The 27,785-nt window shown below is 50.3% G+C and overlaps 1 protein-coding gene across 1 annotated transcript in view; it reads left to right on the forward strand.

Moving 5' to 3' along the window:
• The window catches only part of MYO15A (myosin XVA), a 94,991-nt gene that overhangs the window by 58,818 nt on the left and 8,388 nt on the right, over positions 1-27,785 (forward strand). The window contains exons 43-62 of the mRNA XM_063143496.1: positions 1,694-1,802; positions 2,196-2,325; positions 3,580-3,701; positions 4,768-4,827; positions 5,083-5,158; positions 7,463-7,578; positions 8,704-8,822; positions 9,958-10,099; positions 12,076-12,187; positions 13,706-13,780; positions 15,169-15,374; positions 16,649-16,785; positions 18,861-18,933; positions 20,735-20,807; positions 21,485-21,558; positions 22,049-22,131; positions 22,955-23,085; positions 25,686-25,780; positions 26,853-26,930; positions 27,648-27,744. Coding sequence (XP_062999566.1) covers positions 1,694-1,802; positions 2,196-2,325; positions 3,580-3,701; positions 4,768-4,827; positions 5,083-5,158; positions 7,463-7,578; positions 8,704-8,822; positions 9,958-10,099; positions 12,076-12,187; positions 13,706-13,780; positions 15,169-15,374; positions 16,649-16,785; positions 18,861-18,933; positions 20,735-20,807; positions 21,485-21,558; positions 22,049-22,131; positions 22,955-23,085; positions 25,686-25,780; positions 26,853-26,930; positions 27,648-27,744 — 2,108 coding nt within the window. The remainder of the gene's footprint in view (positions 1-1,693; positions 1,803-2,195; positions 2,326-3,579; positions 3,702-4,767; positions 4,828-5,082; positions 5,159-7,462; positions 7,579-8,703; positions 8,823-9,957; positions 10,100-12,075; positions 12,188-13,705; positions 13,781-15,168; positions 15,375-16,648; positions 16,786-18,860; positions 18,934-20,734; positions 20,808-21,484; positions 21,559-22,048; positions 22,132-22,954; positions 23,086-25,685; positions 25,781-26,852; positions 26,931-27,647; positions 27,745-27,785) is intronic.

The raw sequence follows: 27,785 nt of genomic DNA on the forward strand, positions 1-27,785 counted from the left end.
GGAACCTCCCCGTTCAGAGGCAATGTAGCTGCGATGACCAGTGGTTGGGAGACATTTTCTCTCCCAGCGCTTCTGCCACTTATGGGGAAACAGCTCCTTCGCTGGGCAATCCCACCTCTGGGGTTTTCCTATTTTTTAGAAAATACTTATGTTTCAGGGCCTAGGGAACTCTCTGCCACTGTAACTCAGGGCTTCACAAATGGACCCTTTTCCGCTGCCACCAATTCTCTTAGAACACTTTGGAATTTCCTAGTGGCTGGTATAAGAGGCTTAGGCATGAGCTGGGCACCGACACTATTTATATATTATTTACATACTATGTACAGAACCATTGTACATGGATGGTACTATATAAATAATAATAATAATTCATTACATTTTCATCCCGTCGTCCTTTTCCTCTTGCAAGGAACCCAAGGCTGATCCCCCTCCTCTGCATTTTATCCTCCCAACAACCCTGTGAGGTAGGTTAGGAGAAGAGTCTGTGACTGGCCCAAATTCACCCGGTGGGCTTCCATAGCTGAGTGGGGACTAGAACCCAGATCTCCCGAGTCCCAGTGCAGTGTGGGATAGTGATTACACCAGCGCTAGAGACAAGATTATTTATTTATTATTATTTTATTATTTATTTATTTAAAGCATTTTTATAGTGCCGCTTCACCATTTCTGGCATCAAGGCGCTTTACAATCACATATAAAACAATTCCATTAAAAACCCTCAACCCACATTAAGACAATTCCATTAAAAACCCTCACCCTCAAACCATTAAAAGCCCTCAACCCCAATTTAAACCACCCCCTCCCCAGACTCTTGTGAAAATAAAAACGCCTTACAGAGGCGTTTGAAGCAATTGAGAGTGGGAGCCCGTCGAATCTCCAGGGGCACATTGTTCCATAACCGGGGGCCAGCCACTGAAAAAGCCCTGGCCCCGGCACATTCCAGTTTGTAGCGGGGGACCATCAGGGCGCCCTGCTCCTGAGAGCGAGTCTGCCAATGGCGAGACACAGGAGAAAGGTGAGCGCTCAGGTATCCAGGAGCCAAGCAATGCAGGGCTTTATACATGGTCAACAAGACCTTGTAGCGCACCCTAGCAGCCACCGGCAGCCAATGGAGCTCTTGAAGCACCAAAGTGATGGAAGACCACTTTGGGAGCCCCTTGACCAACCTGGCTGCTGCATTTTGTACAGCCTGTAGGCATTGGATTTGCTTCAAGGGAAGCCCTGTATGCAACAGGTTGCAGTAGTCCAGTCTGGAAAGAACCAGGGCCTGGACTGCGGTGGTAAGATCAGCCTCTGACAGAAAGGGGCGAACTTGGCAGAGCACATGGAGTTGATAAAAGCAACTCCGAACCACGGCCCCCACCTGTGATGACGTAGTTAGGGACTGTTAGTAGTTTAATAGTTCAAGATGAACTATTAAACAAGTTAATGTATTAAAGGGGTATTTTGTACCCAAAGGAGTAGTAATATTTATTTTGGGGGGTTTCAAAAGAGTGTTTGTTGATACTTCTTAAGGAGTCAAGAGACCCTGTGGCTAATGCAAGGCTTTAATGACCTCTTTTACCTCAGGCCAAAGTCCCTAAACCTTCACGCCAGCCAAATACAGTCTTTTCCCTGACTCCCAAAGCTCCTCCTGTTGTTTTTCTGCCTGCGTCGACAGCGTGGTACACTAGATACCTCCTTGTCTTTGCAGGAAGGAAGGTGGGAAAGTCTTTGTGAAGAAAATGGATCCTCACGAAGAAGCCTTGATGATCCTCAAGGGACAGCTGGCTGCCACGGAGGCACCTGTGCGGCCCGCTCCGGTATAGTTGGACAGACCTGCACACCTGTGGCACTGTCTCCACACCCACTGAACAGCCGGCCTTGCTCAAAGACCCCATTCGTGCAGCCCTCCCAGTGAAATTGTGCCTACCTGTGAGGCACATCATCCATTTTGTTTTGAGGAGTACACCTTCCATCCCGGGGCCCCCAATCTTTTGGGGTCAATGGCACCTTTGGGATTTTGAAAGGGTGGTGAGCACTCTCACAAAATGGCTGCCATGGCAAGGTCTTGCCCATCCATAAAATGGCTGCCATGGTGGGTGTGGCCAGTCACAAAACACTCACTGATCTACAGCCTTGAAGCTCCCCCACCCCTGCGCTGGGGGCCAACTCAGTCCTGCTCCTGTGTAACGTGTGAATTGGCTTGTTTGCAGGTCACCCGGGAAACGCCGGCAAAGGAAACCATCGCCATGGTGAAGCCCGTGACATGTGCCAAGGTGGCCGTGCCGCCCGCCATCCGCTCGCCACCTGCCATCCCCAGGTCTTTCCCGGAGGCATCTCCAGGTATATCCTGTACGTGGTCATGTCCTGTATGTGACGGATTCCTTTGCCAGGTGTCTTGTCTCTTCGCCCGAGGCGTGGGGTCATATCCTCAATTTTACAGAGGGTCCAGACGAGGACGTCTCCCAGTCCCAACCCTGCCGTGTTTCCCCATTGCTGCTTCCGCCATTTTTCTTGCCGCAGAAAATCCAGTAAGGAGAAAAATGTAGAATGTTTGCACAATGAACATAAGAATGCAAGAAGAGCAGTTCTGGATCAGACCAAGAGTCCATCTAGTCCAGCCTTCTGTCCCCACAGTGGCCAACCAGGACCCCACAGGAAACCCACAAGCAGGACTTGCCAACTCTCCAGAACCCTCCGCCTGGAAGCAACCCCGGTTTCTTTGTTTGAGGTGCCGAGGATTGTACCTGGGCCCTTCTGCATGCAAAGCAAATGCACTGCCCCTGCCCACCCCCCTGGGATTTGCGGACGGTCTCCTTTAGAACGAAAGCCAGGAGGAGAGCATGCTAGTAGAGGGTTAGTGTGTCTTTCATAAAGAGGAGGGCATAATTATCCCCTAACACACCAAGCGCAGCAAAGAGAGGAGAGAATGTAAATGGAATAAACGACTCCTCTTTAAATGGAAGTTCCCACTGAGATGGGGAGCCTGGAAAAAAAGGAAGAGAACATCAAAATCATTTTCTCACCAAACTCTGCAAGTTTACAAAGCAATGAAATAGATTGTACACATGAATTATGACTGGATTCCCCCCCATTTGTTTGTGGGAGTATAGGATACGGCCCATTTGTTTGTGGGAGTATAGGATACTGCCCATTTGTTTGTGGAAGTGTAGGATACGGCCCGTTTGTTTGTGGGAGTATAGGATACATCCCATTTATTTGTAGGAGTATAGGATACATCCCATTTGTTTGTGGGAGTGTAGGATACATCCCATTTGTTTGTGGGAGTGTAGGATACGGCCCGTTTGTTTGTGGGAGTGTAGGATATGGCTCATTTGTTTATGGGAGTATAGGATATGTCCCATTTGTTTGTGGGAGTGTAGGATACGGCCCATTTGTTTGTGGGAGTGTAGGATACGGCCCATTTGTTTGTGGGAATGTAGGATACAGCTCATTTGTTTGGGGACTGTAGGATACGGCTCATTTGTTTGTGGGACTGTAGGATATGGCCTGTTTGTTTGTGGGACTGTAGGATATGGCCTTTTCTTTAGCATAGAAGATGCAGCGTAGTCATTGACCATTTCCTCTTTTCTCCAGTGCCCATCTCCCGGGAATTAGCGTCTGAGGATGAACAGGTCCAGACGCGGCTTCACCGCCGGTGCAGCGAGGAATTCTACACTTACCGCAACGTCTCCTGGAGAATCTATCTCAGGAAAGAGGTATTTTCCCTGTGCGAGACGACTCACTCTCTCCCTGTCCTACTGAATCAGGAAGAGGGAAAATAGGGACATGTGGTTGAGGTTTATAAGATATGGAGAAAGTGGACAGAAAGAGATATTTTTCCTCCCTCTCCCATAATGCTAGAATGTGGACCCCATGAAATTGACTAGCAAGTAGATCGTGTGTGTTTTTTTTAAAAAAAAGAACAGTGTTTTATTATTTGGTGATTGTTTTATCCTAATTCATATTTGCATTGTAGTTTTGGTATTGTTAACTGCCTGGACATATTGTGCATGAAAGGTGGTATAAACTATATTATTCAGCAAACGGAGTCAGACCTTTGCATTATACGGAGTCAGTCCCTTGGTCCGTTTAGTTTTTGTGATCTGCCCAGAGAGCTTCGGCTGTTGGGCAGTATAAAAATGCAATACATAAAAATAATAAGAATAATAATATGTAGCCCAGTATTGTCCACACTGACCGGCAGCCGTGACACTCCAGGATTTTTTCCTTGCCCTACCTGGAGAAGCCGGGGATTGAACTTGGGACATTCTGCAGGCAAAATGGGGGCTCTACCACCTTTGCCTGGATTCAGAACAGACCAAAGAACGTCCTTCTTCACACAGCAGAAGACTAACCCATGGAACTCACTGCCACAAGAGGTGGTGACAGCTCCTGGCTGAGGAGAGATCTATCAATGGCTACAGGCTGAATCTAACCTCCACGTTCATAAGTAGTCTACCTCTGAAGAGCAGGTGCTGGGAAGCAGAGGGAGGCAGCTGCATTGAGTATTTAGGGCCCAAGTGCCACAAGATTGTCTCCTCTCGTACTAACCTGTCCACGCACGAAGGTCTTCAGAGGAGGCCTTTCTTTAAACGCCACCAGTGGGAGGAATAAATAACATGCATTTACGCAGGAAAAGGTCTTCTCTGTGGTGGCACCCGCCTGTGGAATGCCATCCCCAAAGAGATGTAATTGTCACCATTTCTGGACGACTTTTGGTGGCCTTTTTCCCTGGATCCCTCAAGCTGGGACTCCCCACTGTACGCCTTTTTGTCCTTGCAGGTTTTTCACCCCAAAGAAAGCATCAACAATCCTCTTCTGCTAGATCTCCTCTTCCGGCAGGTGAGACTCCAGGTCTGCCCCCACCCAGCGGTGTCTTGGCTGGATGGCCCCCAAACCTTTTGCCACCCCCGGCGGCTGCATTGAGAGGAGCGGCCTGGGACCCCCTCACCACGCACGGCTGGGCCGGACCCAAGAGTTCATCGCTCTGGTCAGCGATGCTGAGAGGATGGGAGATTTGGGGCGAGGCTTTGATCTGGGCTGGGTTTTCCCTGGGGAGGCTCGTCCTGAGGCAAAGCGTCCCTTTCCTCTTTGCAGATCTTCAACGACACCCTCTCGGAGGCCTGCATTCGCATCACGCAGGAGGAGAGGCTACGCATGAAAGCCCTCTTTGGTAAACCTTTGTCCTATCAGCTGTGGGGCAGGAGGAAAAGGGGGGGTGTCTTTTTCATATCTTCCTCTCAGGAGAGGTGTGAGTAGCCCCCACTGTGAATACTTTTAAATGTACGCCGAAGAGCTTTTGATTCACGAAAGCATTTGGTTCCTGGCTTTTGGTGGTGGTGTTTTTTTACATGGTTAGATTAAATTCTCCCCACGGCCTGAGTTCGATCCCAGCGGAAGCTGGTTCTCAGGCAGCCGGCTCAGGTCGACTCAGCCTTCCATCCTTCCGAGGTTGCTAAAATGAGTACCCAGCTAGCTGGGGGAAAGGTAACTGCGACTGGGGAAGGCCATGGCGAACCACCCCGCTACAAAAGTCAGCCAAGAAAACGTCAGCGAAAGCAGGCATCCCTCTAGGAGTCAGCAATGACTCAAGTGCTTTGCACGAGAGGTTCCTTTCCTTTCCTAGATTAAAATTTATTTTTATTGTATTTTACCTTGATTTGTTGTGATAGTAGGATTTTACAGTTGTTCTGCTGAGCCCTGTTTTATTAATATTGTCAGCTGTTCCGTGCTGCCTTTGGAGGAAGGGCAGTGAATGGTTCAAAACCATGGGAGTGTGTGTGTGTGTGTGTGTGTGGCTGTTATTTATTTATTTATTACATTTATTTATTTATTACATTTATATACCGTCTCCATAGCCAAAGCTCTCTGGGTGGTTTACAAAAGTTAAAAAGTCCCTCCCTGCCTGCTTGTGGGCTTTCTGATAGCATGGCTTTTAAACAAAGCTTTTAATGGTTGAATTCACTAGGCACGTTGTTTTAACTGTTTTAATAGTTTTACTGCTTTTAAATTATATATCGTTTTAACTTGGTCTGTGGTTTAATTTGTTTTTAGCTGTGTATATTCACTGTTTTTATACTGTATGCTTTTATCTGTACGCCGCCCTGAGATCTTATCGATATAGGGCGGGATAGAAATGTTATAAATAAATAAATAAATAAATCTGACTGGCCTCTGTAGAAAGGGAAAAGCTAGTTTAGATAGACCTTGGGGCTGTCTATATGTGACGAAAACCCCAGCGTGGGTGCGCAGCGGCGATTATATGAAGCAGAACCCACCACACACACACACACACACACACACCTGACTTTTTTGACTTTTTTGTCAAAATACCCTGACTTTTTTGTCTGGAGTGCGGCAAGGACAGAGCATCGCCATCTGTTGCTGCACTCTGGGGTCACGGTGGAGGTGTGGCCAGGCGAATGACGACCCCTGTTTGGTCGCCGTCCGCCCGGGCAGGGAGCAGGGAGGTGAGCTGAGAGACCGACGGAATGGCCCTGCACTGCCCCTAGAGTGGGGGGGGGGGGGAGTTTCTGTTTTGGAAAATTCTCGACAAAGCCTGGGAGGGACAGGTAGCAGCGGTGGTGGCTTCCCCCCATTGATGATCCTGCTAATCCATATAAATCCCCTCTCGTGCCTGCATGTAAGGATAACATGACGCAAACCCGCAGCAGTGAAATTGTAGGGTTTGTGGCGCTCGTGGCGACAATGCGACGTCATCTAGAGTATTGCGTCCAGTTCTGGGCACCATGCTTCAAGAAGGATGCAGACAAGCTGGAGCGTGTTCAGAGGAGGGCAGCCAGGATGATCAGGGGTCTGGAAACAAAGCCCTGTGAAGAGAGACTGAAAGAACTGGGCACGTTTAGCCTGGAGAAGAGGAGATTGAGGGGAGACATGAGAGCACTCTTCAAATACTTAAAAGGCTGTCACACAGAGGAGGGCCAAGATCTCTTCTCCTTCCTCTCAGAGTGCAGGACACGGAATCATGGGCTCAAGAGACAGGAAGCCAGATTCCAGCTGGACATCAGGAAAAACTTCCTGACTGTTAGAGCAGCACAACAATGGAACCAGTTACCTAGGGAGGTGGTGGCCTCTCCCACACTAGAGGCCTTCAAGAGGCAGCTGGACAACCCTCTGTCAGGGATGCTTTAGGGTGGATTCCTGCATGGAGCAGGGGGTTGGACTCGATGGCCTTGTAGGCCCCTTCCAACTCTGCTGTTCTATGATTCTATGATTCTAAGACAGCTTGAGTTGGATCCAGTAGGACTCTTTTTGTGTTCTTCAAAGAAAGGACGTATCGCTATGGATGGAGCTGTGCTGTTAACTCTGGGCTTGTGCACCCACGAACCCAAAAGGATCAGGCAGTGGTTGAGAGGAAAGGAAAGGGGGCCGTGTTTGTGGGAGGGGATTCTTAAAAATAATAATAATCCTGGGAATGCAGGAGTGGAAAAGAGACGGCCTCTGTTTTGCTCCACAGCGGAAAACAAGCTGGATTCCTTCAGTCCGGTGGCCGACGAAAGCGTTAAGAAAGAGATCCTCAGCGTTGCCCGGGAAGGCTGGGAAGTGTATTTCTCCCGTCTTTTCCCCGCTACGGTAAGAAGCATTCCACCATCACACGCCGCTAGATGTGGGCAACTTGTAGGGCAAAATATCTCGTGGACCACAACTCCCATCAGGCCTAGACAGCATAGCCAATGGTAAGGCATGCTGAGAGTTGTAGGCCAAAACATCTGGAGGGCCACAGGTTCTCTACCCCTGACATCAAACAATAATTGCAGCAGCCAGCTGGAGACATTTGTGATGCCAGAAGCAGGAAATCCAAAATGGCCCCTGGCGCCTTCTACGCTCCTACACATGATCACGGGGGCAGGGGCTGTTGCGTCCCCCCTCCCCTTCTGCCATTCCTTTCCCTGTCAAGGGGGACGTTGTGTTTCTCTGAAAACTCCTGCTTTTGATGGGAGGCAAATGATGAGGCCTCCTAGGTAATCCACAAAGCTTTTATTAAGCAACAAACATCTCTTCCACCTGAAGAGAGTCTAATCTCTTGGAAACTTCCCCCTAGGCAAAACTATGCAAACTAAGTGAGACAATTGTCCGCTCAAGAAGAAAAGGAGGCCCCTTCCCAAACGCCCATAACTTCAGAGAACCTGGTGTGGAGGCAGGTTCTGCCACAATCCTAGTCGGACAGACTTTCTCACACCTTCCTTCCGCTCCATGTGTTTGAGCTTCCGGCAGAACCTAGCATCAGCTAGCTTGTCAGGGCGCTCTCCTCCGGAAGAAACCTCGCTTCCCACGGAGTGTGTAGGATTTGGCCTTGAAGAGATAAGCTCTAGAGAGGGCTGACTCCCAGCTGGGGAATTGCCCGTGAGAGCTTCCCCCCCGCCCCCCACTGGTACAGGCTGGCTGGTATCTGGCACTGCGTCTTCTAGTTCTGAATCTGCGTCTGACTGATTACTTAAAACACCTTCTCCCAAAACAGGGGCAGTAGGGTTAGCCATGACATTGAATGGAACTCACTGGATTTCTCCCATCGGGGCCCAATTGGTCCCCAATGCTATTGAACTCTCCCATTAACTCGTAAATGTCTTTGAAACTCCGATTCAATTCGCACATGAACTGGCTGGCTGGGCCTCCAGGCTCGCCTCTCCACTGTGACCTGAGCCAAGCCAATGCTAACGGCTCTCTTTCTCTCTCTCTCTCTCTCTCTCGCTCCTCCAGGGCAGCGTGGGCACCGGGGTGCAGATCCTGGCGGTGTCCGACACGGGGATCAAGCTGCTGCGGCTGGTCAAGGGGGCCAATTTGCCCGGCGAGCAGCTCCGGGTGCTGCGTGGCTACAAGTGAGGCTGTTGGGATGGAATGGGATCTCTGGGAGGAAGGGGGGGTGGAAGCAAGGACTGCGGTAAGATGCACGTAGGTTTTGTGAGGAGCAGAGGTGATCTGCCGGTGGTAACTTCCGACTCTCCTGTAGCCTTTTTTCTTTTTTTCCCATTTTCCATGCATTCAGTTTTTTCCCATTTTCCCATTTCCCCCCCCCATTTTCCCATTTTTTCCCATTTCTCCCATTTTCCCATTTTTCCCATTTTCCCATTTTCCCATTTTCCCCCATTTCCCCATTTTTCCCATTTCCCCATTTCCCCATTTTTCCCCATTTTCCCATTTTTTCCCATTTTCCCATTTTCCCCCATTTTCCATGCATTCAGTTTCTTTCGCTCCTACCCACACAAACACACTTACTCCCTTTCTCTCCCCTCACTGTCTCTCTCTGTCTTACACTCTCTCTCACACACACACACACACACATGCATGCACAAGCACACACACACCTGCTCACACTCCCTCCATTACCTCCTTTATCTCTCTCTCTCTCTGTTCCCTCGCTCTCTTTCTCTAGGGTGACCCTATTGGAAAGGAGGACTGGGCTCCTGTACCTTTAACAGTTGTAGAGAAAAGGGAATTTCTGCAGGTGTCCTTGGTATGCATGCAGCAACGCGTGAAATTCCCTCTTCTTCAACAGCTAAAGCTGCAGGAGCCCTGCCCTAATGACCCATATGAAAGAGGGCAGGGCTCTTGCAGCTTTAGCTGTTGTGAGGAAGAGAGGATTTCACCCGTTGCTGCATGCATACCAAGGACACCTGCAGAAATTCCCTTTTCTCTACAACTGTTAAAGGTACAGGAGCCCAGTCCTACTTTCCATAGGGTCGCCCTACTTTCTCTCTCTTTTTCTCTTTCTCTTATTAGACTCACAGACCTTTGATGCCCTTAGGATGGCTGCCATTACCACTGGCATGAGAGACAGCTTGGGAGCCCTCGCAGAGGCTGCTCTGAGGTCCTTGGGGAAAGGGCAGCACCCCAGTGTCAAATTTACCAATATTACCATCTTCCCTGCACCCACCTTCCTCCCCCACCCCCGGATGCCCCCTCCTGCCCCATTCCCCTGGATCGCCAGTTCACCCGGTCTTCCTTTGGCCCCAGTTACGGCGACATCCTCTTTGTGACCATCCCCTCGAGGAACATGCTGGAGTTCAACCTCACCAGTGAGAAGCTCATCCTTTTCTCCCCGAAAGCCTCGCAGGTGAAGGCCTTCGTCGACTATTTCATCACCGAGCTCAAGAAGGTAAAAGCTGAGAAGTTGGGGCTTGGGGAAGGGAGGTGGGAAGATGGCTGCGGGTCGAGCAAGTGGAACCACCAGACCCTTCAAACGGCAAAGAGGGAAAGTTGTCCAGACCAGTCAACCGTTAAGCAAGTTCATCGAAGCGAAAAGAAGGTAGAGGAAAGAAAGAAGTGAGGATGCACGAGAAAACAGGAGAACGAATCTTACGCAGGCAATCCTAGTGTGCCTAAAAGCTAAACTGAATACGCTAGGAGAACACTGGGCTGACATCAGGGCCCTTTGTAGAGATTCTTTAGAGTGCTGCCTTCCCCAATGTGATACAGGAAGCCAGATTCCGGATGGACATCAGGAAAAACTTCCTGACTGTTAGAGCAGTATGACAGTGGAACCAGTTACCTAGGGAGGGTGTGGGCTCTCCCACACTGGAGGCCTTCAAGAGGCAGCTGGACAACCATCAGTCGGGGATGCTTTAGGGTGGATTCCTGCATTGAGCAGGGGGTTGGACTCCATGGCCTTGTAGGCCCCTTCCAACTCTACTATTCTATGATTCTATGATCTCCCCTTCCATGTGTGTTGGACTACAGCTCTCAGAATTCCACCACCCGCCAAATAGTGGAATAGGCGGCCCAAATCCCACGTTGAGTTGTTCCTTCCCATGCAGCCACAGGAGACCAGGAGGCTGCCTGGGGCATGCTGGGAGTTGTAGCCCCAAAACATCTGGAGGGCACCAGGTTGGGGCTACCTTAGAGAGGCTTCCGCTCGCTGGGCTTCTTCGCCAGCATGGCATGGCTGTGAACTCGCTCACGAGGAATTCCTGGTCTCCTGTGGCTGCCCGGGAAGGAACAACTCAATGTGGGATTTGGGCCGCCTTCTAGGCTATTTGACGGGTGCTGGCTTTGATTGACAGCCACAGTGGGATTAGCCAGTGGGCATCAGTTCACGTAGGCAGAAGGATGCCCGAGAAAGAGGGCTGTTTGTGTTGGCATTTGCCTTGGGAAAGCGAGAAGGGGCAGAATTCTAATCCTTTTCTGAGAAACTGCTAGGTTTTCCCGAGGGGGCTGTGGGTTGGGACATGACTGGATATGGACTGCTATAGGGTGACCATATGACCGGATTTGCCCGGATTTGTCTGGGTTTTTGATGGCAAATCCGGGCGGGGGAGAGGAAATCCGGATTTTTTCCAACGAGCAGCTCTAATGGGAATTAACAAAAATGCTTATAACTCCGTCATTTTTTAAGATAAAGACATGAAACTTGGCACAATGGTAGCTCTTAGGAAGGGCTTTAGTCATAACAAATTTGAAACAGATCCGTTCATCCATTGATTTTTTAGGAATTTTTTAAAAATTGAGGTTAAATTTTTAAAGCAGCAGCTTGCAATGCGTGAAGATACAGCCAGAAAAGATATTTGAGGGAAGGGGAGAATGTAACACACAGAGTATAGCAAAAGCTTCAAAGTACAGCAAAACCTACAAAAGTAGGAGTGAGTGAAGTTAATTTCAGATACATTGAATCTCTCACTTGTTCTTTATTTCAGTGATTTTAACATTAAGATGTTATGTAGAACAGATTTGTCTTAAATGTGTGCTGTAAAATCAGACATGTGATCAAGGCTATGTTCGGGTGGGCGCGCCCCCTTGGTACTGGACATGCCCCCTTGGGGGCAACCATGTTGTCCTCCTCTTTGGTTTCCAAAATATGGTCACCCTAGCTAAGACAGAAGAAATCAGCTTGTTTGCAAGCCAAACTTGTCCATTTTAGCACTCTGTGGCTCCTACGAGCACTAAAAGGGTCAAATTTAGTAATTTATTATTATATTTTATTAGTTCTTCCCAGGATGTCCTGTGGTGTGTGTGTGTGTGTATGCGTGTACGTGTGTGTTACTCTACGTTGATGGGTGGCAGAGTTTGGTCAGGCTTTGTGGCAGCATCCTGAAACACACACTCGCACCCACACCCTTTGCCTGTTCCCCATCGTAGGATTCGCAGTACATGGTTGCCATCAAAAACCACATCGCCGATGACAAGAGCCTGTTACGTTTCCATAAAGGAGACATCATTTGCCTGCGGCCCATGGAGGGCTTGGAACAAGGTGAGAGACCGGCAGGGAAGCGCTGCTGTCGTCGCGGCTTTAAAATATTAATTTTCAACAATTCGGTAACTATTGAATTGGCGGGAAGGACGTGATCGAGGTCCGTAGAGGCAGGGAGGGCCGTAATCGAGGGATGGAGACTGTGGACAGGACGTTTTCCCTCTGCTCCCATAACACTAGCACTCCGGGATGAGTCAAGGAAACCTTATCAGGAGAGTTGGAACGGACAAAAGAGTGGACTCTCTGACACGGTGCATTATTTATTGGATTTGCTGGCACAACATAGCTGTGATGACAATTGGCATTAAACGGGGAATTAGGCCAAGAGGAGGAGGAGGAGGAGGAGGAGGAGGAGGAGGAAAGAGCTACCAATGCCAAGCAGCATCGGGGAGAGGGGTCACATCGAACTGTGGCTAAGACTGATAGCAAAGATTAGTGCTATAGGTTATAGATTATAGGTGCTGGTTTTAACCTATAAAGCCTTACACGGCTTGGGACCGCAATACCTGATGGAACGCCTCTCCTGACGTGAATATACCCGTACACTGCGCTCAACGTCTAAGGTCCTCCTCCGAGTGCCTACTCCAAGGGAAGCTCGGAGGATGACAACAAGGGAGAGGGCCTTTTCAGTGGTGGCCCCCCAAGTCTCCCTGATGAGGCTCGCCTAGCGCCAACATTGTGATCATTTCGGCGCCGGGTTAAGACTTTTCTCTTCTCTCAGGCAGTTAACAACATATGCTAATTTTTAATTGACCCCAGAATAGTTGTTTTAAATCAATATTGTTTTTAAATAGATAGTGTTTTTTATGCTTTTGATGGTTTTAAATTTTTTGTATATCCGTTTTTAATGTTCACTGTTTTTAACTTCTGTAAACCGCCCAGAGAGCTTCGGCTATGGGGGGTGGGGGGTGTATATAAATGTAATAAAATAAAAATAATAAATAATAAATAAATAATTCCCGAGGTGGTGGCTTTTGCACGCCATTCCCGATGTTTTCCTTTAGAGAGGAACACATGTAGCCTGAGATATACGGAGTTCGTGTGAAGTGTAAGCTGGCAATCCTAGCTGCAACAGAGGCCAAGGCTCCCTAAGAGCAGGAGTACCAGAGCGTCAGACCTCAGGGGCCAAACGCAGCGCTCGTTGGGTCCCAGTCCAAATGTCCGAGGACCCCACCCCCTTTCCCCTGACCCCCTGTCGTTTGGGGGCTTTCCAGCTTTTGTGCAGTTCCCCCCTCATTCTGAATGGTCGAGATGTTTCTGCTAAAGTTTCGTTACTAGCAGTGAGAGCTTTAAGCTAAACTAGGTTGGTGTGTTAGGTGTTTCGACTCCGCCCCCTTTCTTTTGGCCTTGCCCCCTTTTGCCTTTGCCTGCTCACCACTGGAATGCGGCCCTTGGTTCCTGAGCCTCTGTTTCAGGGCCCCATTCCCCCGCTCTGGGTCCCAGCAAATCATGGGGCGCGCTGGGCAGGGAGCTTGGGTGCCCTCCCGTGATGTCGCTGTGGCTCTCCCAACCCCACAGACCGCTATTACGGCTGCGTGGTGCGCAAGCGGGTGATGCTGCTGGAGGACGTGAAGAAAGGCACCCTGGATTTTGGTGGGTGGCTGCTGTGTGCCGTGTGCCGTGTTCCTCTCTCCCTGTGCGCGGCCCATCCGGCCCCGTGCTCCTCTTTCTCCTGCCTGCTGCCTGTCTCTCTCCTGTGCAATCTCGGATCTCCTCTGAGTGGTGAAACGTGGTGACCGGCAGTGGCATGAAGTGTGTGTGAATCCTCTCCGGGCTTCTCTCAGAGCCGGTCAGAACTCTCTCCAAGGTGGCTCCAACATCAGTGGAGTAATCTATCGGCTCTGGGTTTCAATCAATATCAGTCAGAACTCTGCGAGTGACATCGCACAGGGGAATGGGCCAGTTCCTTCATTGCTCAACTCAAGTCCGACAAGCACAGTTTTATAGGGACCGGGCATTAGACATGACCTCCTTGGAGAGGGAGACATTTTTCTCCCTCTCTCAAAACACTAGAACCCAAAGGGGTCATCCCATGAAACTGATTGGTGGGAGATCCAGGACAAATAAAAGGAAGGACTTCTTCACACAGCGTATAGTTAAGTTATGGAACTCACTTCCACAGGATGTGGTGATGGCCATCAATCTGGATGGCTTTAAAAGGGGGTTGGATACATTCCTGGAGTATCCATGGCTACTAGCCCTGATGGCTGTGTGCTGTCTCCAGTATTTGAGGCAATAAGCCTGTGTGCACCAGTTGCTGGGGAACATGGGTGGGAGGGTGCTGTTGCACCATGTCCTGTGTTGTTGGTCCCTGACCGATGGCTGGTTGGCGACTGTGTGAACAGAGTACTGGACTAGATGGACCCTTGGTCTGATCCAGCAGGGCGCTGTCCTTTGGCTTATTGCAGGGAAGGGCAACTACTTGGGGGGGGGGCTGGATGACACACACACCCCAGCCCATCACGGGCTACATGACATCAGGGTGTGTGTGGCCACCCTGGCGGGCGCGGGGCCTCAAAACAAGGGAAGGGCCTCACCTCAGGCCCTGCGAGCCGGATGGGCTGACCTGGTGGCCCATATTGGCTTGAGGTTTGGTCTCCCCATCCCTGCCCCTTGGGAGGTTTTCTTGGCCAGTTTCCCTGCAACTCCCTTTTCCGGCCAGAGCTGGGCTGAATCCCTGCCTCCCTACCCCCCACCTCCGTAAGGTCTCCAGTTCAAGCCCTGCTGTGAGTTCGAAGCATGACAAAATGACTTCCCCTGTTCCGCTAATGAACAAGGGGCCCAGTTCTCCTTAGGGTCATCTTGTCTTCCCTCCCCACACGCCTTTGCTATGATCAAAGGAACCTCTGTGCAACACCTCCCCATGGACTAGCAGCTTGGCCTGAGGTGACAAGGCAGAGTGAGAGGAGGAGAGAAAGTGGCGGGCGCCTTGGTGGCCGGGCTGCCACCTTCACCGCTCACGGGATGCCTTCCTGGTGCAGGATGGAAGTTTGGCGCCATCTACGGGAAATCGGGCTTCTTCCCTGCGGATTGTGTCCAGCCGGTGGCAGCGCCGGACTTCACCCACCTGCCTGCGGAGAAGAAAGAGGAGCCCAGGGACAAGCAGGCCAAAGTGGCCGTCTCAGCCTCAGTGGCCGTGGCCGTGGCGTCGGCAGCTGTGGCCCAAGAGCTGGACAAGAAGATCGAGGCAAGTGCAGCGTGGGGCTGATGGATCCCCTAACGGGCTTCAGGGTGGGGCGAGAGGCAGAATTCAGAGGTGCTGTGACCTGGCAGTGCCCACCGCTCGCCAACCAAGGCAGTCAGGCAGTGGGGACGTCTGGGCAGGCTTCCACCCTCTCGTTTATCTTGGCGAAAAGAACAGGGCTCCCGCAGGGATCAAGGTCTAGGCAGGGCCGACCTCAAGGTTCGGCGTGGCCAGGCCAGGCCCCACGGACCAGCGCCTGCTCCTCCTCTTCACCACGGCATTTATCTCCGCTGTTTTTATCAGGTCCCGGGTTTTATCGCAGCCCTTTTAGGGGTTTAAATTGCTTGAAACGTTTTATGCTAGAGATTTCCCGTTACGTTTTTATTACCTTGGATTGTGGTGTGCAATTTCTGCGAACTGCCCAGACAGGGCCAGTGCCAGACTATTTTGCGCCCTAGGCAAGGTGAGCTACTTTCACCCCACCCACCCCAAATGCCAACTTTGATTTTTAAGAACATATGTTTCCTGGAAAAAATAAGAAGCACAAAACTTGAAACTGCTAAATTTATGTTAAAGTGCAAGAAATACGTCATGCCAATTATAGCAAACAAATTGGAAAGAAACGTCTATGGGTCTAAAATGCATTATTTAATAGGAATATCATCTCCAAATCATCCCCCCGCCCACACGCACACACACACACACACACACACACACACACACACACTCAGAATCACTCACTCCAAACAAACACACACATCTCTCTCTCTTCCGGGCGCGTTCCGGAAGTCCAAACATAGAGCCGCCCCACCCCCACCCCAGCGTCCTTGGCTTCACTTTGGCTGGGCGGGCGCGGGGCGCCATCTTGCCCGCCCAGGCCCAGCTGAATCCTCGGGCCGGGCCAGCTCACAGCCAACGTGCACGAGTGCTGCGCTGTGCCCGGTGCCTCTCTTAGCTTGGCGCTCTAGGCGGCCGCCTGAGTGGCCTCTATGGTAGCACCGGCCCTGTGCCCAGAGAGCTTCGGCTATTGGGCGGAATAGAAACAAAGCGAAAGGCTAGTAATGCTAAAAATAACGACACCAACAAACCCGGTGCCATAGTCTTAGGGGGGCGTGGGGAGATCACCGTGTTCCAGTGATTCTTTTGTGAGTTGCCCAGCGAACATGAGCTGATGGAGCCACGTGAAGCCGGTTGTGGGTAACGGGAAAGGCTGCGTTGGCACATGTCCCGTGAAATCCTGAGACAAACGCCCCGGGCCTCCTCTCTTTCTCTGCCAGGCGTCTCCAGCAGTCAGCGAGTACACGGAGAGCGTGGAAGAATTTCAGGGCGCCACGGACAGCGGCCCACGCAGCGGCCATTTCGCCATGCTGGAGTTTGCCAAGAAGTATTTTCGAGAAGGGCAGAGGGCAAAGATGTGAGTGCGTGTGGGCGGACGGATGCACGAACGTGGGGCCAGGAGCCCCCTAGGGCTTGGTTGCACTCGAGACAAGGAGGCCGGCGTCTTCCCTGTGTTGTGTCAGAGTCGGTGTCCTGAGGCCGCCGTCCCCTGTGTAAGAGAACAAAGGAATTTCGGGGTGCTCCAGCTACACCCATCCCAACACCTACCCGCCTCGGCATGCCCGTTAGTTATAACGCCCCCGGCTCTTGTTTACGGGCGCGGTCGCACGCCCTGGGATGACCAAGAGGTAAGTCAAGAGCCCAGCCTCGGCCGCGGGCAAGTTGACTTTCTTGCAGCGTTATCGGCAGCCTCAGATTCACGGAATCGCTCGCCTCGGGGAGACCTAAAGGAGGCCGAATCAAGATGAGTCGGGGTTTACTGATTGTGAGAATAGGGAGGTACCGATTTGTTCAATCCGTTCCTTCTGGGTTTCGTGGATCCTCAGGCGCCTTTCATTCTGTCATCTGCTTGTTGTTGGAATCGGATTTTTTAAAAACCAGAATTCCGTTCTACTTGCGCTGATTCGCATCAGCGCTCATGTGCTCTTGCGCTAATCCGTATGAATGCTAACACGGCTTTCTGCAAGTCTGCATTAGCACAACTCCTTCCCAAACGTGAAAAACTGATCTGCAAGTCTGCAGAATCTGTGTGATTCACAGAAGCTGGTCTGTGGTACAACCTGGAGGTTGGATTCATAGAAACCCAAACCCGTGTGATTCCCCACGTGAGAACAGACACGTAGCTTGCAGCACTGAGATGGGAGGAGAACGTAGGCAAGGCCGGCCCCACTGAATAGATTTCAGAGGCAGCTGCTGAAGAAGGTAACATTCCAGCGTGGCCTCCCCCAACCTGGCGCTCACGGCCATGCTAGCTAGGCATGCTGGGAGTTTAGTTCAACACATCTGGAGAGCACATCTGCTCCACAGGAACCAGCCTCAGGCAGGAAATCCCCAGCGGGGAGAGGTACCACCCACTTAAAGAAGTCGTAATTGATGGATTAATATTGAGTTGAAGTTGTGAGCCTATGTTCAATGGATTTTGTTCCCAAGTAAGCGCACACAGAATTGTGCCCAAAGTCTGCATAGATTTTCATAATATTAAAACAACAGGAAGAAAACACATTCAGGTTGTTGTTGTTTTTAAAAAGGCTTGCCTACGTATTATTTATTTTATTATTTGTTTATCAGAATGATTAAAGCCCCACTTTAATAAATCTAGCCAGTGTAGTGGTGTGGTGAGAGCGTTGGACAGGGGCTGAGACGATCCGGGTTCAAGTTTCCACTCGGCCCTGAAATTCACTGGGGGATTTGGGGCGAGTCCCTGACCTACCTGCCAGGGTTGTTGTGAGGCTGAAATAGAGAGGAAGAGGATCGGCTAAGCCACCTTGGGTTCCTTCCGAAAGGAAAAATAGGCAGGATAAAAAGGCTCCTTCTGCAGCTTCTATAAATACTTACATTTTAAACATTGCTTATTTTTTATTAATGGGGATGCCATTTTAGTTGCTTAAAACTTTTTTAAAAATTGAATTGAAGTTGCAAGCCCTAATTGTGGGGGTGGGGTGGGGGATAGAATTCCCCCTCAACTGCCCCTAGCATTTGGCACCATGGGGTCAGAGGGGTCGGGGTGATTGTTTCGTTTTCCCTCTCTTATATCTCCCCATTTTCTCTCAGTCCATACAAGTGAATGGAGCAACGCCACCTTTCACTTCTATGGAGCCGGGGAATGGGAAAGGAAAATCCCCCGGGGAGGCACAGAATTCCCTCCCCAGGGGGCTTGGGTCTGGTGTAGGTGCAGGGGTTGAGTCCCCAACCTCCTCCGCTGCTGCTCACACGCACAAAGGTGCCTCCGGCCTTTGCCGTGTTCATTTGCCTGTAGAAAGGAGGTGGCGTTTGGGGGGGAAGTAGGCAAGCCCTAAGATGTGGGACAAGGAGGAGGAATTCCCATTTGGCCAGGCTTGAGAGGCCCAGAGCCCGAAGCGAGGGACGAGGACGCCGCACCGCCAGAACCTTCTCTGACACACGCGTGGAGTTCACGTCTGGCATTCGTTTCAGGGATTCCGACAAGCAGAAACCCAAGAAAGGCAGCGAATCTAAGGGCGTAGCAGAGACTCTGAAATTCACCAAGGTAATACAGATCGCATTCTCAAGCGCTGGGACTTTTTCTGGGCAGGGACGCTGACACCTTCTGTCCTCCACCCATCTTCTGTCCCTGGGCCCTCTGAGCTCACCTCACAGTAGCTGGGGATGGGGGTGGGTGGGGGAATGCATTTTCCCAGCAACCAATCTATTCTTCCCTGTTGTGATGCAAAGTGTTTTGGGGTGACCTGGTCTGGGAATGGGAAATTCAGAGATCCGCTTTGCAAAAGACCAGCAGCTGATTGGAGATCAGAGCTTTTCCCTGCTGAGCACTGAGAAAGGAAGGCTTTTTCAGCGCTCAGCAAGGAAACGCTCTTCTGCTGAGTGGAGATTGGGCGCTTTCCCCTGTTCAGCAGCTGATCAGAGAGGAGAGCTTTGCCCTGCAGGGGAACGTGGCCGGGGCCAGACTGAGAAGCTGGACGGGTGTATGGGGGAAGCCCCTGGGTGTAGTATCTGGCCTGCGGGCCGGAGGTTCCCTACCTATAAGCGCTTCAAGTATATGCAATTGCGCAAGTGAAGCAACACTAGGGTGACCCTATGGAAAGGAGGACCAGGCACCTGTATCTTCAACAGTTGCATAGAAAAGGGAATTTCAGCAAGTGTCATTTATATGCATGCAGCACCTGGTGAAACTCCTACTTCAGGAGCTATACTAGAGTGGACGGACACAAAAGAGGGCAGGGCTCCTGCAGCTTCAACTGTTGTGATGAAGAGTGCCCCCCCCCCCGCAATTATGGAATTATCTCCCCAATGAGGCTCGCCTGGTGCCAACATTGTTATCTTTTTGGCACCAGGTCAAGACTTTTCTCTTCTTCCAGGCATTTAACAGCATTTAACAACGCTAAGTTTGTTTGTTTTTAACGGACCCCAGAACGGTTGTTTTTAAATGGATGCCATTGTTTTTATACTGTTGTTTTTATGTTTTTGATGGTTTTAAATTTTGTATACTTTTTAATATTCACTGTTTTTAACTTTTGTAAACCGCCCAGAGAGCTTCTGCTATGGGGCGGTATATAAATGTAATTAACATTTATATGTAAATATAACATACATTAAATTATATATTGCTTTTAAATTATATATTGTTTTAACTTGGATTATGGTTTAATTTGTTTTTAACTGTGCATATTTATTGTTTTATACTGTATGATTTTATCTGTACGCTGCTCTGAGACCTTAATGATATAGGGCAGGATATAAATGTTTTAAATAAATAAATAAATGGAGGTTCTACTCTAGAGAAGACTGTGGTTCAAATGGAAAGAAGAAGACACTTCATCAACATGCTATTCAAGTACAATGCATTATACTTTCAGAAGCATGTATGTATGTATATAAGCAAGGAGGTAGGATGGTCACAAGTAGTTTTAAAGGGAGCTACCTTTTCTTAGGGTGACGCTATGAAAAGGAGGACCGGGCTCCTGTATCTTTATCAGTTGAATAGAAAAGGGAATTTCAGCAGGTGTCATTTGTATGCCTGCAGCACCTGGTGAAATTCCCTCTTCATCACAACAGTTAAAGCTGCAGGAGCCCTGCCCTCTTTTGTATCTGGTCACTCTAGTATAGCTCCTGCAGCTTTAACTGTTGTGATGAAGAGGGAATTTCACCAGGTTCTCCATATATACAAATGACACCTGCTGAAATTCCCTTTTCTATGCAACTGTTAAAGATACAGGAGCCCTGTCCTCCTTTCCGTAGGGTCACCCTAAGCAAACCCCTCATTTCGCTTGCATGGATGTAACTGCTCTACAGCTCCCTGCCTCTTTACGTCCCTTTCTCTCCTTGCACAGTTGCCCATCCAGGAGTCGCTCATTGAATTCACCGACGGCAGCCTGAACAAAATAGCGGCAGAAGCCTTCCAAGGTGAGGAGGAGAACAAGAAAGGGTGGGTGAGGATGGAGGGAGGGACGTATACAGGGTGGGCATATTTGGGCACCCTGGGAAGACCTGAGTTCGAATTTGCACTGGGCCAGGAAGCTCTGTGGGTGGGCGGGCCTTTGGCCGGTCAGTACCCCTGCAGGGTTGTTGTTGAGGTTAAAATGGGGAGGGCGCCACCACGTACACCAGTTTGAGTTCTTGGGAAGACAGAAACGTAACAAGTAGATGAAAATAAATATGTTTTGTCTTTTTAAAAGTAGTTTAATTGTTGGATGTATTATTCTGGTTCTTATTGCATTGTTATTTTGGTGGTGTGTGTGTTTTTAAATGATTGTAAACTGCCCTAAGGGTATCTTCCAGTTGGGTGGTACATAAATTTAATTAATCCATTAATTAATTAATTAATGGATTAATTGATGTTATCGTGGTGGATGGGTGCTCCCAAACCTACTCTTGCTGAGATTGTGGGGGTGGGGTGGGGTGGATGGGGGGGGGTCTTTTAACCTTCCTCTCTCTTGCTGACGCTTTCCCCCCACAACGTGCACAGCAGCTCCCAAGGAAAGCCAAAGTTAAGGGCTTTCCCGTGTTTAGTTCGGTTCTCTGTGAGTGCCCATGCTAAGACTCCCGAGTGATCTGGGATGTCGTTTTATCTGCCTTCCTAGCTGTGATGAAGTTCATGGGCGACCTCCCACTCAAAGGACAAACCGAGCTGGACGTGGTCTGTGCTCTGCTGAAGGTAAACCCCTTCCTGCTGTTTACATGGGGACGTGTCCCGCAGAGCCAGCGCAAACATGAGATTCCATCCTTGAGGAGTCTGTGGGGGCTGCATCTACACTTCAACCCTTAAATCAGTTTTAGACCACTTTTTGTTTATTGATTGCCTCTCCTGAGGACCTCCTAACAGATATTCTCATTCTATAGAACAGTGGTGGTGAACGTGGGGACCACAGACGTTGCTGGACTCCAACTCCCATCATCCAAAGCCTGGAGTCAGCTATGATGGTAGTTGGAGTCCAAAACACCTGCTGCGGGGTAGGGAGAGGTTCCTCACCCCTGTTACAGAAGATGCTTTTCTGATTTGGACAAGCATTGGGCTCTTGGTAGCCATGGGGGGCTATGGGCCTGAGGACCATGGGGGGCGATTGAGTGGTTGACAGGAGAGGAGGGGGCAGGGGGTTCCCCAGGGATTTGCTTAATTCCATGGTTTCCCCCTGTGTTTCCTCCAGCTCTGCGGAGACCATGAGGTCATCAGGGATGAGGTTTTTTGCCAGATTATGAAACAGATCACAGACAACACCAGCACCAAGACGTACGTGAGTCCCTCAGTCCTGTGCGAAGTGGTAGCCAGGGAGGGGAGGAGAAGAAGCCCACTGAACGCAAGCCATACGCCTGGCCACTGTTAACAACTCATACACTCAGCTCACCTGATCCCCAAACTCAAGCAGATTCAGTTATCCCCACAGTCCAGGGATGTGCCTAAACCCTGCTATAGGGCGCTTCGTTGGAGCTGCCCCTCAGCACCTGACACCTCCATAGGGTTCCGCCCATGTTGGCCAAAGTGTAATTCTGGGAAGGCCATGTAAGATTCCTTCCTCTGAGCCTTCCAAGGTGCAGGAGTACGTCTAGTGTGCAACATAACCTTGACTGATCTATCCTAAGTGGTGGTCTCAGCTGGATTGGATTCTAGCCCACATGGTGGTGCTGGGCACCAGGCTGAGTTCCAGCAAAGGAAGCAAAGCACATTTAAGCAAGTCCAAAGTTTAGGTACTGTAAGGCACAGTCAAGTAAAGCAGGTAGCACCTTGGAGAGCTCAGTGTGAAGCTCAGGCTAGGGAGTCATAGGAGCAGGCTTAAACGTTGCTTCAGCAAGGAGCAAACCCAGCCTGAGCCTTAAATAGAGCTGAAGTTTCACCTGGCTGACTAGTTCCGGCTCCAGTGAGCCAAGCATGTCCACTTCAAGGGGCCTAGCTTGATTCAGTAACTGTTGACTACGATGGCAAGGGGGAGCCTGTGGCATTCCATTGAACTACAGATGGTCATTTGGGGGCCCCAGACAGGCCAGACTGGGCCCCTTGGTGTGAAGTTCTGCACCCCTGTATTAGCCAAACTCTCTTCTTTGTGGGTTTTGCACAGCGACAGCTGCCAAAAAGGATGGAGGCTGCTGTACATCATGAGTGCCTACTACAGCTGCTCCGAGGTCCTCAAGCCTTACCTTCTGTGGTTCCTCCAGGAGATCTGCAGCAGTCCTGTTTTGCATTTCCAAGGTGAGAGTTCAGAACATCCCCCCCCAAAAAAAGGCCACCTGGCCATAACCCTCTGTCACAAGGTTACCTGTATATACAACGGTCCATCACCAGTCGTCTCTGCAGTCCTGTGTGCAAGAGTGCCTCAGCTGGCATATCAGAGCACTGCATCTTGGAACCACTGGAGGCTGGTTCTATTCTGGGTTGCAGGCAGAACCAGCCAGAACTCTAACGGAGCTGTCCAAGGTGATCAACCATGGTCTAAATCCAGCCCTTGGGGGTCACCAGCTGGCCATGCTCCTAACCCCCCAACGGTTGATCTTCCAGCCTTTTTTCTGGCTTCCCCCCATTCTAAAAGATCCCAATGCCTCTCCTAAAGCCTAGTTAGTGGCAGTAAGAGCTTTAAGCGAAAACATGCTGGTTTCCCGGCATTTGTGGGTCTCCCCCTTTTGCCTTCAGCCCCTCCCACTTGAATGCGCCCCTCGAAAGTTTCTTCAGGATTGAATCCGGCCCTTGGGCTGAGCGAGGTTCGAACGCCTCTGCTTTATATGGCCACAAACAGGACAAAAACGGTTGCAAAACCACTCCAAAGAATACATTGGTGACGTCACAGGTACAAGCCAATGGACCCCCTCCACATCCAGTTGTTTCCCCCTGCAAAATGACTTGCAGAGCTTTTTTTTTTTTTTAGAGCTTTACCCCATGAGATAGAAAAGTATCTCACGAGGGCACTTCCAGATTGCTCCCCGCCCTACCCAGCCCCCCACCCCACCCCACCCCACCCCAAACGTTATACCTATCTTCACCTAAAACACACAGGGCTGCTTATGCATCTTCGATGCTTCATTACTCCCCGGGGGCAGGGAAGCTGACAAGGCAAAGGCCTGGACTCATCAATCAGGCTACCCGTCTGGGAGACCTCGCTCATTGCTGCCCAGACGTCATTAATAAATGGAAATGAGTCCATCTGTTAAGCTGTTTGAAGACAGCCCCCGTTATTACACATCACAGTCAGTGGTTATTTTCTCATTAAAAAGCTGCAGGTTCTAAAACAGTTTCAATGGCTCCGGGGAGAGGGGAAGGGGGGAGGGTTATTGGCAATGATGGATTACCCTTCGCTTGGCTCCCAACTGGGATTTCAATCCGCCACACATCCCATTAGCGTGTCACCTCCCTCGGTAGAAGGTCTTCTGTCTACTACAGCGGTTCTGGAACCTGGAAGACGCGGAGCGTTAAAAGCTGTGTAATAACCCAGGCGGGAAGTTTTTAATCGGCTCGACACGGTGCAGTGCTGAATTTGAAGTCGAGGCGGCTTGTTAGAATCTGAATCCAGCTAACGGTGGCAAATATTGACCACTGTCCAGCACAGGCTGGATTTGCTGGGAACCAGCTCTGGTTGTGGTTTTATCCTAGCTGCCATGCACTGAAGCAATCATGTGAATTCACACTTTGTGCTGAGCTTATTCAAAGTATTTATAAGCTGTTTTTTAGGGCCACGCTTTCCTGGGAATAAAGTACGAAGAGGGCTCTCAGGTTGCCTCTGCTCTAGTCCTTACCTCTGCCCGCCTTCGTTCGCTCACGCCCTTATCTGGACAGAGATAGCCTAGCTACAGTTATCCATGCTCTGATAACCTCTCATTTGGATTACTGCAATGCGTTATACGTGGGGCTGCCTTTGAAAACGGTCCGGAAACTTCAGCTGATACAAAACAGGGCAGCACGGTTACTAACAGGGACTGGCCAACGAGACCACATCACGCCAGTCCTTTTCCAGCTTCATTGGCTGCCAGTCCAGGTCCGGGCCTGATTCAAAGGGCTGGTATTAACATTTAAAGCCCTAAACGGTTTGGGGCCAGGCTATCTGAAGGAATGCCTCCTCCCATATGTACCTGGCCAGACCCTAAGGTTGTCCTCAGGGGTCCTTCTCCATGAGCCCTTGCCAAAGGAAGTGAGGCAGGTGGCTACCAGGAGGAGGGCCTTCTCTGCTGTGGCACCCTGGCTGCGGAACGAGTTACCTAAGGAGGTTCGCTTGGCACCTACATTATATGCCTTTAGACGCCAGGTGAAGACCTTTTTATTCTCCCAGCATTTTAGCAGTCTATAAATAAATTTTAACGTGGTGTTTTAAATTTGTAATTTTGCATTGCTGCTGTTTTGATCTGGTTGAGCTTTCATATTGTATTTTATATTATGGTTTTATGCTGTTGTTTTATACTTTGAATGGTTTTTGTGAACCGCCCAGAGAGCTCCGGCTATTGGGCGGTATAGAAATGCAATAAATAAATAAATAAATAAATAAAATAAAAATGGAGAATCTAGATGCTGATGCTAATTAGTTCAATAATGGGCTCAAGTGACAGGAAGCCAGATTCCAGCTGGACATCAGGAAAAACTTCCTGACTGTTAGAGCAGTACGACAATGGAATCAGAGAGACAGAAAAACCTCACTGTTTCTTCTGTTAGGCTTTAATTTTAGATAATTGACTTCATATGTGGTCATAGGCACGTCCAGAGAGCTTAATGTTTGTACAGTGTTGGAGAAATCAAGCTGCTGCTGTTTCACCCTTTCTTCAGGGTGTGTCTTTCTGCCTCCCCCTGATTTCTTTCTTGATATCCGTCAGGCATCGCCAAAGCCTGCGAGCAAAACCTGCAGAAAACCTTCCAGTTTGGCGGCCGCTGCGAGTTCCCCAGTAACATTGAGCTCAAGGCTATGGTGGTGAGTGCCCGTCTGGCAGACCTGCGAGGGCTCGGATGGAGCGGGCAGAGAGGCGGATGAAGAGCGGCTTATGAACTGGAGGGTGGCACAGCAGGGAGGCCACATTTCCGTGGGGTGGAACAAAGCGAAGTGGGAGAGTTTAAGTCTCGCCCTCCCCAGCGCAGGGCTACCTGCCCTCCCTCCATTCCTCTTCCTTGCCCGCGCCGTGCAGGATCCTGACGCCGTTGTTCTCATGGTGTCCTGCAAAAGGTTTATTGCAACCTCTGGGCTGCAAATGCCTACTAACACATTCCTCTTTCCATTGGAGAGGTTCTTCTCTGATCCCAAGGGGAGAGCGCGATCTGCAGCCCTCAGCCTACTTTCGAAAGCTCTCTGCAAGTGATGGGTTCAGGATCCTGACAGTCGCGACCTGGCCCTTTTTCCTGCTGGGCAGGGAGGAAGAGGCAGGAGATCTCAGAAAGAGAGAGAGAGAAGGGGTGGCAGAAAGAGGGAAAGCAGAAATGGGGCCACTCCATCCCACCCACATTTAGCCATGCCCCTGTCCAACACCAGAGAGATAACAGGCATCTGTTGGTCTTCTGATCCTCTCATGTCTCCAGCAAGGGTGAGGAGGACCAGTGGGGAGACAGCTGCCAGCGCAAGTGGGCCAGAGACCGACGTGAAACCTGCAACAGGCAGGGGCTCAGTTCTAGGGAAGCAAACAAGGATCAGAAGGGTTGAGATCCAGGCAGGAGAAGAGAGCAGCAGCGTAGGCCCTCGTCGCACCCAAAACGACGAGTTCCTCAGACGGCGAATGCTCGGCCTTTATAGGGCCTGGTGGGCAGCAATTGGCCCTGTGAGTGAGGGGGTCAGCTGATGGAACGCTCAGGCAGGCTGGCATTGCAGCCTAGACGGCGCCCTCGGGGGACAGAGGCTGGCAAGTTGGAAAAACTTGAGTGCCGGTGGCACAGGTGGTAAGGCTGTTGGGAGACTCCTCCTCATGCCAGAGCTTCCCCCCTCGCTGTGCATGCTTGGATTTCCTGGGAGGTTCGATTCCTCCATTCACACTTTCCTGTCTTCCTTCCCTGCAAAGGCCGGAAGGAGCTCCAAGCGCCAGCTCTTCCTCCTGCCGGGAGGGATTGAGAAGCACCTGAAGATCAAAACGTGTTCGGTGAGTGGAAAGGGGAGGACCCCTCGTAGAAAAGGGGGCGCGGGGGTCAGACAACAGTTCGCCTTCTGCCCTGGCTCAGCCCTCCTGTCTCCGTAAGAGGAACATCTTTCTCCATGTCTTTCTCCAACCTGGCATCACTCTGGCACCGTTTACTTTTGCACAAAGCACTCTGGTGATCTAATTGTTCAACAGGAGCGTCCTTCTTTACCAATTCAAGTTAGGAATGAACACCTCGATCTCTTCCGGAGACATCTTCTCCTTCCTCCTCTCGTGCAAGCACTGAGTCATTACTGACTCTTGGAGGGACGCCAGCTTTCGCTGACGTTTTCTTGGCAGGCCTTATAGCGGGGTGGTTTGCCGTTGCCTTCCCCGGCTGTTATTACCTTTCCCCCAGCTAACTGGGTACTCATTTCACCGACCTCGGAAGGATGGAAGGCTGAGTCGACCAGAGCCGGCTGCCTGGAACCAGTTTCCGCTGGGATCAAACTCAGGCCATGGGGAGAGTTTCAGCTGCAGAAACTGCTGCTTTACCACTCTGCGCCACACGAGGCTCCTTCTCCTTCTCCTTCCACTCCCTTAAAAAAACACCCATCCATATCCAGACTGCGGAAGAGTTCTGTGTAGTTCCAAAACTTGCATTCTTTGTTTGATCCTAACCATGGCATTGTTTGATATTCTCCTTGACTCCACCTTTTCTTCCACCACTTGCCTTTCTAGGTTGCCCTGGATGTGATAGAGGAGATATGCTTTGAAATGGGTCTGCAGCGGCCGGAAGCCTTTGACGAATACATCATTTTTGCCGTCGCCAACAGGAGTGAGTCTTCCGCCCCGACCGAGCGCCAGGAAATAAAGCAA

The sequence above is a fragment of the Elgaria multicarinata genome, chromosome 17 (assembly GCF_023053635.1).
Source record: "Elgaria multicarinata webbii isolate HBS135686 ecotype San Diego chromosome 17, rElgMul1.1.pri, whole genome shotgun sequence".
NCBI classification, from domain to species: domain Eukaryota; kingdom Metazoa; phylum Chordata; class Lepidosauria; order Squamata; family Anguidae; genus Elgaria; species Elgaria multicarinata.